The sequence below is a fragment of the Chelon labrosus genome, assembly GCF_963514085.1.
Source record: "Chelon labrosus genome assembly, chromosome: 4".
In the NCBI taxonomy this organism is placed as follows: domain Eukaryota; kingdom Metazoa; phylum Chordata; class Actinopteri; order Mugiliformes; family Mugilidae; genus Chelon; species Chelon labrosus.
This window is the reverse complement of record NC_140340.1, coordinates 12,340,943-12,359,162: the sequence shown is the minus strand read 5'-3', so window position 1 is coordinate 12,359,162 and position 18,220 is coordinate 12,340,943. Positions and strand designations below refer to the sequence as shown.

The window sequence follows — 18,220 nt, the reverse complement described above, 5'->3', positions numbered from 1 at the left end:
ATTCTTCTTAAAGCCCATTACTGCTGATCAATGCCGCCTCTTTCGCAGTTAGAGAGAAATGATCGTCTTGAAAGTAATATTTTCTCAGCGTATTTTAGGGCCAATGCTTGCACGGTCCTCCATTGTGAGGTTTTACTTTGGTGCAGCTGAAGACAACCTATAATGACTGAGTAATAGAAGTCTGCATTGCCTTATAATTAACATTTAGCCCCTTCAAAATAACTTGAAGTCCCATTAAAGGACTATTCTCCTCTATGAGAAATGGAGTGACCGCAGAAGTTAATGAAATCCTGCAGTTGGTCTGTGGGCATCAGCCGTCACCAAATGACCCTCGTTCAATCTCCAGACGGGGTGTCTCCGTCCATGAGCCTGAGGCTGTGGAGACGTGGGCCACATTTTGACTGAGTTTCAGTCCTGCATCAGTGATCGCTTTCACAAACCCCATCCGCTCAAGAGAAAGCAGCCCCCACTGTGTGGAGTCTCAGCTCTCTCCTCCTCTCCCTCGTACTGCCTCAAATTAAGATTTCAGTAATTAAATTGATAAAAGTCACGCATGCCAATATGCCTCATGGTTCCAGACCTGATTTCATACGCCACACAGTTGTGGAGAGCTGTGGAAGTTCTACCTTTGATGTGGCATTCTTTATTATTCAAAATAATTGGATTCTCCTTCCTCCTTCACTGACTCTCTTACACACATACATTTTTGCCTATGTTAACTCTGGGCATGCTCAGTTAATCGACCTCTTCCGAGGCAGTGCTGGTGCACAGTCCCCGTTCCTTCTGAGGGGGGGGTGATTAAGCAGAGCGGGGTCCAGGTTGTGTTTGAAAAACGGATTTGAGCAGCCGAGGCAGCGTGCCGAGAGATGTCACGTCAACACGAGTGTCAGGGGTCGTTCTGCAGGTTGGAGTCGCTCCTGCCAGTGAGTGGGAGCAATGACGAAGCCTACTGAGGCTCCGATGCTCTACGTCCATATCAGCTTGGCCGAGCATAAGAAAAGAGCCTTTCTGGCCCACAGGCAGCTGGCTTCTCTCCACACTCAGCAGAATGGCTGATAATCAGCAAAGAGAGACCTCTGATGATTACTCTGCCTCTGCCTAAGACGTCTGCTAACTGCTTGCCTGCTCACTCCTCAGAATGTCAAACTAGGACTCATATTTTACTCCCCCCTCCTCCTCCTTCCCTGTGTGCCATAGAAAAGCCTATAATGTCCATCAATCTCTACATTCTTTGTATCACGTTAATGTGAATTTAATTGCCACTGGAAGACACTGAGGGGATTTTTGCTTTCCCTCTGTATGTCATCCTCTATCAACATTGGACAGACGTTTATGTGCAGGACACAGGTTGCCTGGCTACCTAGTTCAGTGCTGTCTCTCGTGGGCCTACGCTGCACGGCAGCAGACACACACACAGACCCCCGCGGCCCTATTTTAGAATTTGCTTGGCAGCCGAAGCATAATGGTCTTAAGCAGCTTGTGCTTCCCCTCAATAAAAGCACCGCCAGAGTAAATAATGTGTTTGACGCCCAACTGATGAGTCATCAAAGGAACAGAACGCCAGCTATCTTATTTTACTGACAGCTCTTAGCTCAGCGCTGGCTCTCCACAACACGGGTCAAGGCCACTCGGGCTGCTCCCCGACAAGTTTACATAAATTTCAAGTTCCTAAATATAAAGCGTATTAGACTGAATCACCACTGTGACGCATGCGGTTTAATGACAGCAAATAAAATAATTAATAGCTCTTTTAGATGTCATTTATTATCATGAAAGGGAATTAAAGCATAATTTTAGCCCCTAAAATGTCTGTTTCATCACATAATTACAGCGTATCTAATTATTTGTTGAAATGATTCTCGCCGTAAACCACAAGGTGAAACAGTTTAAGGTAGATTACTTCACTACAGCAGAATGACATTTGATTGGAAAAATCCTATTCGATGATTTCCAAACGTATGTAATATCAGATCTTTAAAGTAAAAAGTATGGTGGCCTATCAGTGGCATCAAAACAGACATGATGAACTTGCTAATGTAGGACGCTCCATAAATATTTAGTATATAGGTTTTACTGTCTGAGTATGCAAAACATTTCTAATTTCAGCTCTTTTGAAAATAGTAATCAGCCTATTCGTACTGACTAACAATTGCATCAGTCCTCTGTTGAAAGATGTTTTTATTTTTCACGCCTTTCATACTCATCAAATCCTTTCAAAGGGCTATCTCTGCAGTGATGGCCTTTGTGGTTAGGGGGTTGCACAGCTCTGTGCAGGCCATTGTACTAAATGTGTTATTATATACTCAGACCATAAACTAGTAATTACTTTGGCTTATGCAGTAATTATTTAGAGTAGACATTGTTATTTGGTAAAGAGGACTATCTATGTTGAAGTCAGCCAACAGTAGCTGCAGCCAACACTGAAGTATATAACAACTTATTAACTCTTCTAAGCACATAAGCCTTTTTCAGTATTCCGTAGCTTAAGTGGGCTCAGCCATGGTTGCTCCATATTATCACTGCTCAGCTCATTGTGACTTCGGCTTCTTTCATTGGTGCAATTTACAGAGATTATGGGAACAAATTAAAGCCCGTCCTTTGTGTCTTTTGTGCAGGTATATCCAAGGTGCGTCGTCTCCAAAGGACATGGTCATCATCGTGGATGTGTGAGTATCTTGCTCTTCTTTCAACTTTTCCCCCCCTTGGCTGGAGTGTGCGTCTCCTTCAAAGGGCGCTAGTGCCACCTGTTGGTCTGAGGCTAAAGTTATAGGAAGGTGATGGCTGCTCATCTTGCAACTTTAATTTAAGTACGTTCTGTTAAATTTATCTGTCTAAAGATAATCCATTAAATGCACGTCCAGCTATGGAAATATCTTGTCCTGAGATGAAACGGTACCCCGTGAATCTCAAAATTTCAACCTGTCTTCATGTTATTGAGCATCTAAGTGTTTTATTCGTTCTTGCCTGCAGGAGTGGAAGTGTCAGCGGACTCACGCTGAAGCTCATGAAGACCTCCGTTGTGGAGATGCTGGACACTCTATCAGATGACGACTACGTGAATGTGGCCAGGGTAAGAAGAAGCTTGAACGTCAGAATCATACAACTCACTCCTGAAAGCCACACTAACACTAATGTTTGTGGTATTCATTAAGCAGGTGGTAATCATGCAGGGAGTCAGTAAGTGGAGCAGTGTACTCATTCTGCTCCCAGTTGTTTGCTTATAGTGGAAACATTGCAGTTCCCTCATTATAGTGTATTTGCTCTTCCTGCATCACCGTTGTCCGTGTGGAATTGTGCCCGCCTGCCTCTTTCACTCTCTGCTGATTGCCACGTTTTCTATTAGGACTAATGTGTAGGAGAATATTAACGTTTTTCTAGTATACAGATAACACACACTGGCTTGCACACGCGAACACACACTCACACACACACACACACACACAAATGCGTCCACTTGCTCGGTGTGGTGGCTCTGTTTGTAGACTCCCTTCAGTAATCCCTCATAATCCATCGCTCTTAGCCACTGTATGCCTCTAAATCCCGGCTCTAAGAGCAAGAAATGAGCATGGTAATCTGGGTGGGAACGCATCTGATTTTCACCCCTGTAAAGAAAGTGACGGCTTGCAGTAAATTATTTGCAAACACAAGATGCCTTAATAAGTAAAAATTAACTAAAAAATAATCATCAAATATCCTATTATTGTGTAGGTCTCCCTTGTGCCTCCAAAACAGTTGTGACTCAGAGAATGGACATGGGCCTTCTGAGGGTGTCCTGTGGTGTCTGGTAACATAATGTTGTTAGTGGGGGCCTTTGGGTCCTATGGGTTGAGGGGACGGGCCTCTGTGGATCATCCTACAGATACTCGATCAGTTTGGGATCTAGTGAAATTGGAGGCCAGGTCAACACCTTGAGTTGTTCCTAAACCGTTTTTGTGTGTGTGCCTTTGTCAGGCTGCATCCTGCTGGGGATGGCTGCTGCCATCAAGGAGTGTCATTGCTATGGAGTGGGGGTGCTTGGTCTGGTCTAGGTGGACAGTACATGTCTAAGTAACATCCACATGAATGCCAGGTCCAAAAGTTTCCCAGCAGAACATGTCCTGTCAGTGGTTTTAATGCTGTGGCTGATCGGTGTACTTGGTTATTATAATATACAGATAGACAGATTTCTTGGTCTTGTTTCACAGGTACTATAACATTCCTAACATTTTAAGAAGTAACTCTGTGATGCATATTGAGTATATTTGTCTGCCGGTTTAAATATGAAACAACACCTAACCCGTGAGAAATGTCAGCTTTTCTCACACACAACGTTTTACATCAGTCTGTCTGAAAAATGTCAGTCGATTGTGAAGTTGACCTTCAAGAAGAAACTGCATTTGAAACGTGCTATTACCGAAATCGCTGCTAATATTGTGATCATGCATAGACACTGCACACTAGTAGAGATATATACGCCGCAGCACACACACACAGACACACACACAAGCACACATGCACGGGTTTAGGCTAATTTGGTGGATGAGATGAGACAGATGATATTACCTTGGCTGGGTTTCTGCTCGGTGTATTGCACTGGTGTTTTCAGGCGCACCTGTTCTTTGTGTGGAAAGTTGTAATTACCAGTGTTTACTGCCAGCGAGAGAGTAGCAGGGCGGCTTACATCTGCACACACCCACGTCTGCATCCTGCCGCCACACATAGAATTACACAATCCCACAAATGTTGGACACGTTTTTAATTTTTAATTTTTTTTTTTGCAAATTTGGGAGTGTTTTTGAAAAGAAAAGTCAATGTATTGTCTGTACACTCATCTGCATCTTCATATGTTGCCTTCCAGTTCAATGAAAAGGCCGAGGCTGTTGTCCCTTGCTTCAGGAATCTGGTCCAAGCCAACGTTCGGAACAAGAAGATCTTCAAGGAAGCCGTCATGCATATGCAAGCCAAAGGAACCACGGATTACAAGTCTGGCTTCACATTCGCCTTTGAACAGCTTCTCAACGTAAGAACCCAGAAGTCTTTCAGGGAAGGACAATCCTTGAATGCATTTGAATGCATGAACGCTAAGCTGCGACTACATACGATAGCTCCAGCATGTTATCATTCGTCCTGACAGAGTTACGTCCTAATCCAATCAATAAATCATAATTCACAGTGATAACACAGTGCTGACAGATAGTGGCTCGGGTTTGCGTACGACAGTTCCAGAGCAGAGTTGACGGTAGGGCTGATTGTAATTGCTGTTGCAATGAAGTGACGCTAGCTTTTGAAGCAGCCAGCGCTGTGGCGAGGTCTGTCAGCAGCAGGAGTCCACGTGCTCTCGACACAGGTGCTGCCTCAGCTCCGTATGCTGCTGTGTATTTTAGGAGACTGCCACCCTAATGGGCTCTGATGGGATGATTGATGAGCGTAGCCCAGAGGAGATCAGCCACAGACACTTTATATTCCTCTGGTGGGCTCGAAGGCACAGAGCCAAGTGCCCCGCCACCCTCCCTTTTGCCGGCAGAATGAGAAATAAAATGGCCCTTTTAATCGCTGTCTGTAGCAGCCTCACCGCCACGACTGGTGACAGAAGCACAGTAGAAATATGTAATTGTCCCTATATTATTTATCTTTATTAGAATCTTGTCAGATATACACGCCGCTGGCCTGCATGTCAATGGCAGCTGGTGTTCAGGAGGTGGAGGTGGGGGGTGTTGCTGAGAAGGGGCATGGAAATGGTTGTGAAAGTGCTTCTGAGACAAACAGATTTAATGCTAGAATAATGTCGTATACTTGAGAGGCAATTCTAAAATTATGCTAATATGAGGAAGCCTGTGCCTGCCAACTGAGGAATCTATAAATGTGTGATGAAATGCTAAGAATGAAAGCTAAGAGTGGATTAGATGAATCTGTTGCCACAACATGTAGGAAGAGAAGAGAAAGAATGGCGTGTGGAAATAATATATGGAAATGGATACAAATAAACATATTGCACTGCACACTCCAGCCTTCCCTTATGGGTGCAGTTATAAACACTTCTATCTGCTCACAACATTATAAACAGCTATACACCGTCTCTGGGTGTAGTTTTCTGTGAAAGGGCTTGTGTTCTGGCATCTTCACCCTGTCCTTTCATTCTTGCATTTCCTTTAACCAGTGTCCCTGCCTTGTTTTCCTTTCTCTCTTCCTTTCTTTGCCCGTCTCTCTTCCTCTGCCACAGGAGAGCAGTGCCCCGAGGGCCAACTGCAATAAGATGATAATGATGTTTACAGATGGTGGCGAGGATCGTGCCCAGGACATCTTTGAGAAGTACAACTGGCCCAACAAAACAGTGAGTGTGTCCCTACAAGGCTGTTATGTTTTCATCGACTTGCTCTGCCCCGCTCAAGTGATCATGCATGTCCGGAGACTGTCTAAGGAGTGCCTTTTCCCTCCCCGTGTCCCCTGTTTTCTGCTGACATCGTCTCATTAGGGCTCAGGCAGTTGTGTTAGTTAGGCTGTCAGATATGCCAAGCTCTCCAATATGCGCCCATGTCATCCTCTCCAAGCTTTCTTCGCCTCCATTATGGCCAGTCTTTTTGTATTTTGTTTTGTCTGTTCCATTATCCGATCAATTTCTCTTTCTTTCTCTATTCTTCTGTCTTTTGTTGTTTAGCTGCTGCTGCTGCCAGTAGCTCTCACTTAGCCTTTAACACCAGATCCTGTAATATTACAGCCACTCTATAATCTACTAGTTTGTGTCTTTGTCCATGTCGTGTTGTAACATCCGTCTCTAAATATCCAAATTTCGCAGCCTCACCAACATTAATCATTTGATAATATTGGCGTGGTATAGTAATTACGTGATAGTGAACGTCTTGCCATCATGGAAGAGGTTGTTTGGTGTTGTTTTGTTCTGGTAGTGGTCTCCACAGTAAGTTTGTGTCTTGACGGTTCTGTATTAGATCTCTTTTAGTGTAATTCATGCGGAAACTCATTTTCTTTTTCAATCAGGTTCGTGTTTTCACCTTCTCTGTTGGCCAGCACAATTATGACGTCACCCCTTTGCAGTGGATAGCGTGCGCCAATAAAGGTGAGTGGATGAGCTTAGTCTTTGTGTATACAATATTAAAAAGGGAAGCAGCTACGGCTCCAGACGTTGCATGGTCTGTGGTTTGATCCAGAGCTCCTCGTGTCATATTGACATATCAAAGTGGGGCTTAAGCAACACAGTAAATGTGCTGGTTTTATCAATAGACACATTCTTCCGTGATACATCCACTTACAGTGTTTGTGACGTGGGAAATGCAAAGTCTAGTCAGTCTCAAAAAACTAAAAGGAGGTCACTGAAGCCGTAACACAGTAGTTCCACAATGGTGGTCAGGATGTGTAGGAAAAGCTGTACTACCAATAACAGAAGGTGTAGTAGCTGGCAATGAAAAAATTACGCCACATAAAATTTGCTGTTTAATCCATGCGCCGACTGGGCCTTTCTGTGTGGAGTTTGCATGTTCTCCCTGTGTCTGCGTGGGTTCTCTCCGGGTACTCAGGCTTTCTCCCACTGTCCAAAGACATGCTTGTTAGGTTCATTGGTGATTCTAAATTGGCTGTAGGTGTGACCCTTCACAGGACAAGTGGTTACAGAAAATTAATGAATGAATGAAAATTTGCTATTTTTAAAACCTTTTATAGAAAAACAGGCTGAGAACTGCTGCTGAGTTGGCATAATAATTATCTGTAGACACTGGTGTTTCAGTGACTGCTCAGCCAGAGCTTAAAGCCCTATGGACAGTGTCCAAGAAGAAAACATTTGATTCACAGATTGATTCAAGATTAAACTTTGCCAAGGAACATGGAAAGAAGCCTGGTGAATATTGGCAGCGCAGTCTTGGTTTGAGTGAAACAAAAATAGTTTTGTTTCGATCAGATGGTGTCCAGCACGTCCGGTGTGGACCCAGCCAGGACTTCGACAGTGACCACATGGTGCCGACCATGAAACATGGTCACATGCTGAATAAAGAAAATTACTCAGGAATTCCCCCGCGTAACAGTGATTACAAACACACTGCAACAACTACACAAGAGGTTTTAAAGGGAAAACATGTGAGCTGGGACAAGTCCCCCTGACATGAATCCAACAGAAGAGCAGCTGAAAAGAATCATCTGGGAAGATTGACCGTGATTGTGCTGTCCAAAACTGGTATCATTCCTGCAAAGGCAATCCAGTGTGTCGTAAGAAATATTGGTTGACACAGAAAATATTGAAGTAAAAGAATAAATTTCACTAAAATGGTGATGCTGTCTGTGATCAGAGGTGAAACTGGCTTGAAACTGTCATCTAGAAAACAAGATTTAGTCTGGTATTGAATTATTCTTTGAAATTTTTAGCAGCAAACAGGCTCTGGCCAACAGTCTGACAGCTCATATGACTCAGGCGGTTCTTCTGTTCTTTCCTTTGCCTGCACCAATTTCATCTTGACTCATGAAAGCCCTCCCTAACTCACTATTGTCGCTGTGCTCAGTTAGGAGCACAGTTCTTTTTTAAAACTCCTCTTCCTGTCTTTTGTGGCTTGATTTAATGTTGTTTCCCAGCGTTTATCTGAAGCGACTCCTTTATGACGGCTTTAGCTGTCAGCTGATTAGCTTATTGCCAGTGGAGCCAAGTGCTTCAGAAGTATCTCCCCAGAAGTTGTTATTAATTAGCAGGAGGAGTCTGGTTGAAGGATGATTACCGTGCCATCTCCCTGTCAGGCTCGGGGAAAGTCCAGGATTATGCCTCTGTGCCAACATGCTCTGTGCTGTTCACGACCGTAGTGATTACCATGGTACTAAAGTCTATGCCAGCATAAGACAATAGCGTTGACACACCAGCCTCAATGGAGCTGTCCTCTCATATCTTCAGTGCTTATTACTCTTTGGTATCTCACTCCAACAGAGCCCAGCTCCCTGACACTTCCAGGCCCTAACCCTTCACCCATGACACACACATTTGACAAAACACAGTTGGCACACACGCACCACCACAAAACACACACAGCTACTAGGCCACTTGGAGATGCTAGCTGTTGTCTCACTTGAGCTGCAATCCCAAGAAGAAAGTAACCTCTCCGCGACTCCGAGGACAAAGAAACCTTTTCTCTGTGTTCTCACGCGCGCTGTAACGAAATCCAAGACTGAAAAGAAAGTTATCTTCAAGAAACAGGTGAAATGGAGGATAAAAAAGCAGGGGGAAAGGATATGCCGCATCGATCATCCTAATACCACCACACAGCCTCCTTTAATCCAAGGCAAGAAATAAAACATCTTGTGAATTCACGATGGCCGTCAATAAGAAGAAAAAGAGAAGTAGCATAAAGTAGGCCAGGAAATTAGCTTCACACGTTTACTTTGTCTCAGCGAGATAAGAAAACGGAATATGAATAGAAAGTAGAGCATGCTGGTCTACGTAGGAGGGAAATGCATCCTCGTACTGACACGGCATTTACTTTACATAAACACTAGATTCTTTAGAGCCTACATAGTGTTAGATTAAAAGGACCCAGTTTTTCTGAATGGACCCAGATTACGTCACAAATGTGAAGATGACATTTGAGGACCTGAAGAGTGTAGAGACATTATGCAAATGAGTTTTTACTAAGAAATGGGTTATTGATTTAGTTCATAATTGATCCAAACACTAACCTGCAGAGCAGAGAGGAGATTTACACCACAGTATTATTTTGTAGTTACTCCTTTCATTTTCCTCTCCTCACCTCAGATGCCACTTCACTGACACTGATCCAGATGCACTGGGGGAAAAAAAAAATTACTTCACTGAACAAAACTCTAACAAATAGCTGTGTGTGTGTGTGTGTGCACACATGTGACCAACTGACATAGCGTCTGCATCCACACACGTGCTAATGAATGGGACAGAGAAGGAACATTTCAACACGGTGGAAAACTGCATAATGTATCAAAAATAATGAAAGTTATCACTGCCTTTTAACATTCTGAGGATGCTGCCTCCATTTCTCAGCTCTTTGTATAAACACTCATGGCTTTAATAACTCGGGGAGCGGCGTGGTTATTGACCCAGTCGGTCATTCTCCTCCATTCCTAATCAGCTGCAGCAGCAGCGGCGCCTGGGGCTCAGCATTCCCAATGAGCCTCCACATTTACATCCCACAGCACTACCACGAGTGTAAAAGGGTCACTGGCCACACGCTTTAATCACGCCTGCGTGACCTATCATCATCAGCTGGAGATGATGCCATTACATGTAGCTAACAACATGAAGAGATTACACTCCAGTCTTCAAATGGATCACTTTTGATATACGATGTGTTCTGTGTATTTCTTGAAAATGCACCTTGAGCCAGGCTGCATGCATGCTTTCTGTTGGAACAGTGTATTGATTCTCTGCTCTTCATCTTCAGGATACTACTTTGAAATTCCATCCATTGGAGCAATCAGAATCAACACTCAGGTAAGATATGTCGAGTGTGGTACGAGCTACTGAGTACGCCTTAATGAATCCACAAAAATGACATCAAGCAGCAGGTTTACTCTTCTATTTTCGCTTGCTTTGATGATACATACTGTAGCTACACTTTAATGTGTTTCGTAACGGCGGGACGGAAGACCAAACTGCTGGATGAGAGTGGAAGTGGCAGAGGTGTAGATGGACTCATTTCTATGAGGATGTATCTGGAAAAATAAGCCTTTCAGATCTTGTCTCTGACATATACACATTTTTCTGTCTGTCACACGCGCACATGCAAAAAACACACACACACACACACACACACACATACCCCCACCCTTGAAGCGCACACTTTTGCTTAAGGCACTACGATCTTCGAGAGGCCCTTGGGATAACCTCATTCCAGGAGCAGAAATTGACTCAGTTGTTCGGTGGTGGGGGAGCTACCGCACACTCCTCCTCCTCCTCCTTCCTCCTCCCCTCTCTCTCTCCCCCCTCCCCAACCTCCCCAGCCCTGGTGAGCGATCAGGCCCCAGAATAGACTGTCAGCTGTTCCATTAACTCTGGCATATTTATATTCTGAGAACTGCCACTTACTCTAATAGGTTTTCTGAAGGTGGGTGACTACAGCTCTCCGTACAGGCCCAGACGACACATCGGGGCCTTATGTTATTTAACCACACTCTACCTTTCAATATCACACACTCATCACGCAGTCTCGGTTAAATAAGATGGCAGCATCCAAATAATAAATCGACTACTACCATATACTTCATCCTGAGTCATACGTCTGTGTTGGGCTAGAGGTTTCCAATGTACTTTATGCATGATTACGTGTAAGTGAAGTTTCTCACCTATTGTTTCGGCTTTGCAGAGGATCTCTGTGGAGCCACAACAACAGGCCAGGCATTAGTTTGGATGTTTGTTTTTTAGAGGGGCCGTACTGATGAGTTTTCTCCCCGCTATCATGGTCGTTACGGTACTCAGGGAGACGACAGCGTTTAATCAACGCACAGGAATGCTGCTGAAGTCTATACGGCTCTGCCTCCTTTGGAGCACATATTTCTGGTCGCTGGCTTTTTATGTTTCCTAGATTGTTCTAGCCAGGCGGAAAATTTCCCCTATATCCCGTGAAAAGGTCTGGCTGTCACTGTCCTGATGGAATATCTCCCTGTGGCGCATTAAACTGGACTTTTATTGAGCTAATAATAGAATAGGTTACGCCTGTCAGCACCTCACTGTTCAGACGATGGAAAACAAACGGTCAGAAGCATAACACTGAAATAGCTGTGCGCTTATACAGGGCGCCCCTTTTGTGTATCCGAGATGGATGGTGGCAAGGGGTCGGACGTTTGCTGTAACATTTCCATTTTCACTGCTAAACGGATGGGATTTGTCATCATGCGAGAAGCGCTAATGTTTTAAAATGAATATTTAATCCCAGAGGACCTGCCTGCTTTTTGCTGATCCTGACTTTACATTTGATTATATTGTGCTGATACCTAGAGATAGGCTTTATGTCTCTCCGTCAGCTGAATGGGATGCTGAGAAGGAACTTGGAGCTGATGTAAATGTTGGCACGAGTGTACACAGTCGCTTTAATTAGAAGACCTCTCTGGTCTTTGTAATAACAAGACACTGAAGGCTCGCGGTGTGATCATCTTGTCCCCCAGCACGCGTTCTTTCTTCCTAACAGTGTGGTTCCTTCTCATGTCACGAAGTCACTCACTCAGTAATTTTGCCAATTACACACCATCTCCAAAATGACATGGATCAATAGGTTATTAACAAAAAAAGACATCTCAGCTGTTGTACAAGGTGGCTCCAGAGAACAAAAGAATATAGTGAATATGATGTATTGCTCGTAGACTTAACCCCTCACCTCTATTCACAATCGCTGTGGGACATTCTCACAGCGCCAGTGTTGACAGTAGAGCCTCTGGGAGAATGGCGTGTTTGCACGTCGTGCCATTGACACCTCTAATGTGTTTTTAATAGCTCCTTCATAATGATGAAAAACGGCCTTGAGTGGCTCAGGACTGGAGGCTTTATGGCTCGGCAGGGCCGGGATGCTACTACTGCTGGTGGCCCGCTGGTTTATGTGGTGACAGAGACGAGGCCGGTCAGGGTCTTATAGTTTTATGACAGATGAATGTTGGAGGGCTCTCCCAGCTCTCTGCTTTTAATGCCAGCACATGACAGGGACTATAAATGTCTTTTTGATTATGTGTGCTTTTACAGTGGGCAGTCATAGTGGCATGTGTGTTTTTTTTTTTTTGCAGGAGTACCTGGATGTCCTGGGTCGTCCCATGGTGCTGGCTGGGCCTAGGGCCAAGCAGGTGCAGTGGACGAACGTCTACCAGGATGCTTTGGTGAGCGAAGATTTTAAGACAATTTATTATTCTGAAAGAGTTCCCTTAGATTTATTGGTTCCCATTCAGGGTAGGAGTCGACTGTAGACACGTGTGTCGGTGTTTCCGTGTAGCTTTATGTGTGCATTAGTTTGAATTGTAATTGTGCAATGATTATATATTATTTAAAGGTTCTTTTAAAATTGGATTTCTACATGTTTTCTTAGGGTTTGGGCCTCGTCATCACTGGGACGATGCCAGTCTTCAACCTCACTGCTGATGTTGTGAGCTCTCGGGTAAAAACAACACTGTCAACACAAGATGTGGAGCTTAAAATAGCCTTCACCTTCACCTGCACAGCGGGAAATTTGACTTATAGTCCAGCTCATTATTATTATGGAAAAATTGCATTTTATTGTCATCCAGGTGGGTGAGGCTATAGGAGGGTTTCAGGTTTTATTTTTAGTCTCTTGGCTGTTGTTGGCCATCATCAATCATTTGTAATGGTGTCCACCCAGCTGCTGCTGCTCTTCTAGGCAACACCTCCCCCCTGAGGTAACAACAGACATCACAACATCTCGTCTGTGGCATCTGCTAACACCCAGTGAGCACAGACGCATCCAGCTTTCGGGATCCATGACCAAAGTGTTTACTCTGAGCTTATCACGCGGGCTTAAAGCAGTGATGCTGCCGCAAACGGGCTCGGTTTAAGATAGACTGTGAAAATATGGACTTAATCAGATTGCAGTCTGAGATGGCACATGGATGCTATTAGCATGCTCACGGCATAACTACCAGTTCTGTGTGGTTCTCTCATGCCGGCAGGAGTGTGTGGATAAAATACTTACAGCTACTTTATGTGCTCTTCGTACAGAACCAGCTCATCCTTGGAGTCATGGGTGTAGACATTGCAATCAACGAAATCAAAAAGAAGACGCCTACATACAGAGTGAGCATGGTGTACATTTAATATCAGTGGTGTGGTCATTTCATACTAACAACTCGGTTCACTCTTATTCTACACAGCTCGGCGCTAATGGCTACACCTTTGCCATTGATCCTAATGGTTACGTACTCTTGCATCCCAACCTACGACCCAAGGTGGGCCCCACTGTGAACACTTTCAGCATCTATTCAGTTTTCTCATTCTGAGTCTGAAGCAAAAATTTGGATTTTGTCCCTGCTCACTGCTGTTCATCCCCCCTCCCCCTCACTCCGCCTTCCTCTGTGATCTCCTTCCTTTCAGATCATTAACTTCAGGGAGCCCGTCACTCTGGACTTTCTGGACGCCGAATTGGAGGACAACAACAAGGAGGAGGTAAAAACAACATCACAGCTATCACCTGTTCATATATGTTCCGTTTAATCTTTTTATCTGTCACTTGTTTTCCATTTCTATCTATCGGTATGCCATCTCACGCTGCACCTTCTCTCTCTCTCTCTCTCTCTCTCTCTCTCTCTCGCATTTTAGATCCGTCGACAGATGATTGATGGCAAATCAGGGCAAAGGAAAATCAAGACGCTCATTAAGTCAGTTGATGAGGCAAGTCATCAATATATGAGACTCAATCATGATCCAATGTAGCACCTTCCTGAATGGTGTTGTAATGAATCTGAGTCACTCAGTATGTTTAGTATCTGTTGTTTCCCTCTAATTACGGGAAGAAATGTGTGCTGTGGATGTGACAAGGTTACTTATCACAGCCTGTTTGTGGTTGGCCGACAGAGGTACATTGACGAGGCCATGCGGACGTACACGTGGACGCCTGTGGAGGGTACAGACTACAGGTAGGTGTGAGATCAGAAAAGGCATCGCCTGACCTTCAGACCAAAAAAGATTGACACAGCTTGAACCTGTGAGTGAACGCTGATACTTTTCATTTGTCTGTTTTAACTCTGAGATTTAAAGATGACAGCTGTTACTCATCAACCAACAGTGTTTGTGAACTGTAGCTTCCATGCATCGCGCAACTGGAAAAAAAAGGCATAACCGATTACTCATTAAGAGCCCTCAACAGTCCTTTAAGCACATATTAATTGCATAGTTTATTCATCTCAAGACTTGGTTGAACATGTGAGGTTGCATCATAGTGACATTTCCTCCAGGCAATTCTTTGCAAATTACAGTTTATTATATTCAGTAGTTCTACAAATGCCTGATTTGTGTTTTTATTATTACATCTGCTGGCAGCCTGCCTGGTCCTCCTGGCACAGTCCACATCAGACTTTTTTTCTACACGGTTCTATTAATATTCCACTCAAAGGGAAATTCCTGTGTGTTTAAGAATCCGGATGTGTCAGTGTTATGACCTGCTAGTGAGACATTTAAGCTCTACACACATACTGTTTACGTCCTATATTGTAGAGTTTAAGAGTCGTAGGACACTCTGTGCTTGTTTTAATCTAACTCGTTTCCATTTTTAGTCAGTGGGCTTGGCTAAAACACAGAAATTCAATCCGGTTTAACATCACCACAAACTACATCCTCCATACTGATCAAAAAGTTGAATCACCATCTTTCTTGTGCTGCTCCAACATAAAGCGAACTTTATATGAGTCATGAAGGAGGATTTAGAGTAGGACTGTTATATTGGAATAAATTTATTTTCATCTAATGAACTGGCATTTAGCTTTGTATGACTCCAAAGATTAAAGGGGTACTACTGTTTTTTACAACCTGGACCTTATTTCTGGCATAAAAAACGATTGTTTACTCACCCATATAACTTTTGTGTAATTTGTAGTCATTCGGGAGATATTTAGATCTGTGTATATCCATATAGTAGTGACTGGGGCACCGAAACACAGCCTTTAAATAACGCATTATCTGCCGCGAAACTCGTTCATTTCACCAATATTTTGTTATCGTACGCTAGTGCTATTCCCCGTTGAGTCCGGAGTTACCTATTATCATCATGCAGGGTCCGCAGCTTGACCTACAGACCCCGGATGATGTCCTCTGACCTGGATGATGTCATCTGCTAGTTTTTTGCAACATGTCTGAATATTTTTCTGATTCTGACAATGTGGATGAACCATAGCAGTAGCAAATTACAGGTAAACAAGCCGACCGTCGCAGGTGCGCGATATTGGTCAAATGAACGAGTTTCGCGGCAGATAATGCGTTATTTAGAGGCTACGTTTCGGTGCCCCAGTCACTCCCACTATATGGATATACGCAGATCTAAATAAGTCCCGAACGAATTACACAAAAGGTATATGGGTGAGTAAACAATCGTGTTTTATGCCAGAAATAAGGTCCAGGTTGTAAAAAACGGTAGTTCCCCTGTAAGACGGGACACGTATTTCCATTTCTGTTGCTGATTTTGGTACATTATAGTAAATGTTTAGTGACACTACGCAGTTATTACGAGTTTAGAAATTGCAACGCCGTGTTGATGACACATTTCCCTTTTATTTTTGAAGCAGCTCAAATTAAGATTTTTACATTAATAGCGGCTCAAATAACTATGTGTAATGTAACAGGTGCCAGACATAGTGAAGCTCTGCGGTACCAAACTAGTTTTAGTCTCGGGCTTGGTTCTCTATTCTCTTTTTCTAGCTGCAGCTGATTGTAGTAAAATATCTCTGACTGGACGAGTGGTGAAATGTCTTCACAAAACCTCAGACAAGTCTAGTTGCCTTTGTTTTAGCCTTGTTTTACATGAACCATGACCCGGATGACTTCTCAGACTTTCCACAGGGTATCTTTATGATGCATCATTTACTCTCTGACCTGTCTCACCATCCTGTTTCAAAGTAAAAACACAACCAGTCACTGAAGAAATTATGTGGTTTAATGAGAGTTTTTGGTCCGCCAGTCACTGAGCTCTATTGCCTGACTTTCATGCCCTCCTGCCTGCGTGCATTTTTAATATGTGCTTCCATTGTATGTTACTGATGCTGTGTGTCTGCCTCGTTGCCTCAGTCTAGGGTTGGTACTCCCCACATATAGTGAGAACCACATCAAGGCCAACCTAAGTGACCAGATCCTTCAGGTGCAGTGTAAGTACTCTCGGGGACTACCCAGCATCCTTCTCTCTCTGTCTCTTCTTCTCTTTCTCTCTTTCCTCTCTTCTCTCTCCCAAATATGACCTTGCGCTCTTATTCAGTCCTGGGTCTCCAACATCATCATAGGGAGTGTCCAAGCAGAGTCAGCCACTCTGCCCCCCCCCCTCCCTCCCTCTTCTGCCCTCTCCTCCCCTCTCTACGCCCTCCGATAGGCAGGATCATACCCGAGTCCTCTCCGACTCCTCTTCTGCCCCCGTTCCCTCCTGTCTTCATGCTGTGCTGTAAAATGGTGATGTTTTTTCTTCACACTGGCTGAAGAAAAAAATAACTGAACTGACAGAAAGGTGAAAGCTGTGGTTTTACTGTGTTACTCAGGTGAAAATAATGGTGACCTCTGTGCTATTATTTTTTTTGCCAAATGCTCTCGCCTCTTCTCCACCAAGTAATGATTCTGAAGCGTCTGTGTTCAAAGTATTTGATGTTCTGAAAACCTGTGAAAACATGCATGCTTTTCACTCCTTATCATGAGTTCTATGATTTGGGGATTTTTTTTGTTTGTTTGTTTCCTTTATGTTATGTGTTTGTGTTTCTTATTTTTTTATCCGTTAGATTGTGTGAGATGTTTCTCAGCTTTGGAATCATTCAACAGATAAACTCCCACATGGCCTCGGACACTGGCTTGTCAATTGTGGGAGTTTGGGTTTTTGTGGGTCTGAATGGGGACACATGTTGTCTCTCTCATTCTTTCTTTGTCCAGACCTTGTTGCTCCCCTCTTTTCCTGGTGATTTATTTATTTATTTTCTGTTCTGCCATTATTATTATTATTATTATTATTATTATTATCTCTCACGTTACTGGTTTTTGTCCTTTACAGTTTTTCCTTTCTTCCGTTGGTTTTCCGTTTCCTCGTTTGCTTTTGCAAATAAGATGTTTGCTCTTCATTTCTTTTTCTCTCTTGTCTTGTTTGACTTTAATTGGTTTCTTTCTTTCAAGAAAACAATATTTTTATTCAAACGGTAATTGAATAAAATATTGTCTGTGATCCCCCCCTTCCCACCCGATCCCCTGTTTCTTTCTTGCTCACTCCTTCTCTGATGGATCCACACAGTGCTATACAACAAGGGCAAGTATACTCCATATTGGTCCACGTTCCCTACCTCTACTTCCTACTCCCTACCGCTTCCTCCTCCTTCCACACCTCTCGTCCTAAACCTCCCCCGCTGCCCCCTCCTCCCCTCCTCCCTACCCTCACCTGTCCCAGCCTGCTTGCCTCTGTTCCTGCCCGTCTTGGCTCCAGGATTTCCTCCCTTTGCCCCTCCCTTCTCTCCACCTCTCCCTCCCTTTATCCCTCCTCCTTTCCCTCTTCCTCACCCTCCTGCTGCAGCTTAGATCCCACATCTCTCACAACAGCTCCTCCAGTCCCTAACCTCACCC

The 18,220-nt window shown here is 43.9% G+C and overlaps 1 protein-coding gene across 1 annotated transcript in view; it reads left to right on the top strand.

Annotated features, from left to right (window-relative positions):
* The window catches only part of cacna2d2a (calcium channel, voltage-dependent, alpha 2/delta subunit 2a), a 141,596-nt gene that overhangs the window by 115,915 nt on the left and 7,461 nt on the right, over positions 1–18,220 (top strand). Inside the window, exons 9-22 of the mRNA XM_084543718.1 lie at positions 2,616–2,666; positions 2,971–3,070; positions 4,838–4,999; positions 6,200–6,310; positions 6,973–7,051; positions 10,377–10,426; positions 12,706–12,795; positions 13,002–13,070; positions 13,649–13,723; positions 13,801–13,875; positions 14,021–14,092; positions 14,246–14,317; positions 14,501–14,562; positions 16,703–16,779. Of these exons, the coding sequence (XP_084399844.1) occupies positions 2,616–2,666; positions 2,971–3,070; positions 4,838–4,999; positions 6,200–6,310; positions 6,973–7,051; positions 10,377–10,426; positions 12,706–12,795; positions 13,002–13,070; positions 13,649–13,723; positions 13,801–13,875; positions 14,021–14,092; positions 14,246–14,317; positions 14,501–14,562; positions 16,703–16,779 (1,145 nt within the window). The remainder of the gene's footprint in view (positions 1–2,615; positions 2,667–2,970; positions 3,071–4,837; positions 5,000–6,199; positions 6,311–6,972; positions 7,052–10,376; positions 10,427–12,705; positions 12,796–13,001; positions 13,071–13,648; positions 13,724–13,800; positions 13,876–14,020; positions 14,093–14,245; positions 14,318–14,500; positions 14,563–16,702; positions 16,780–18,220) is intronic.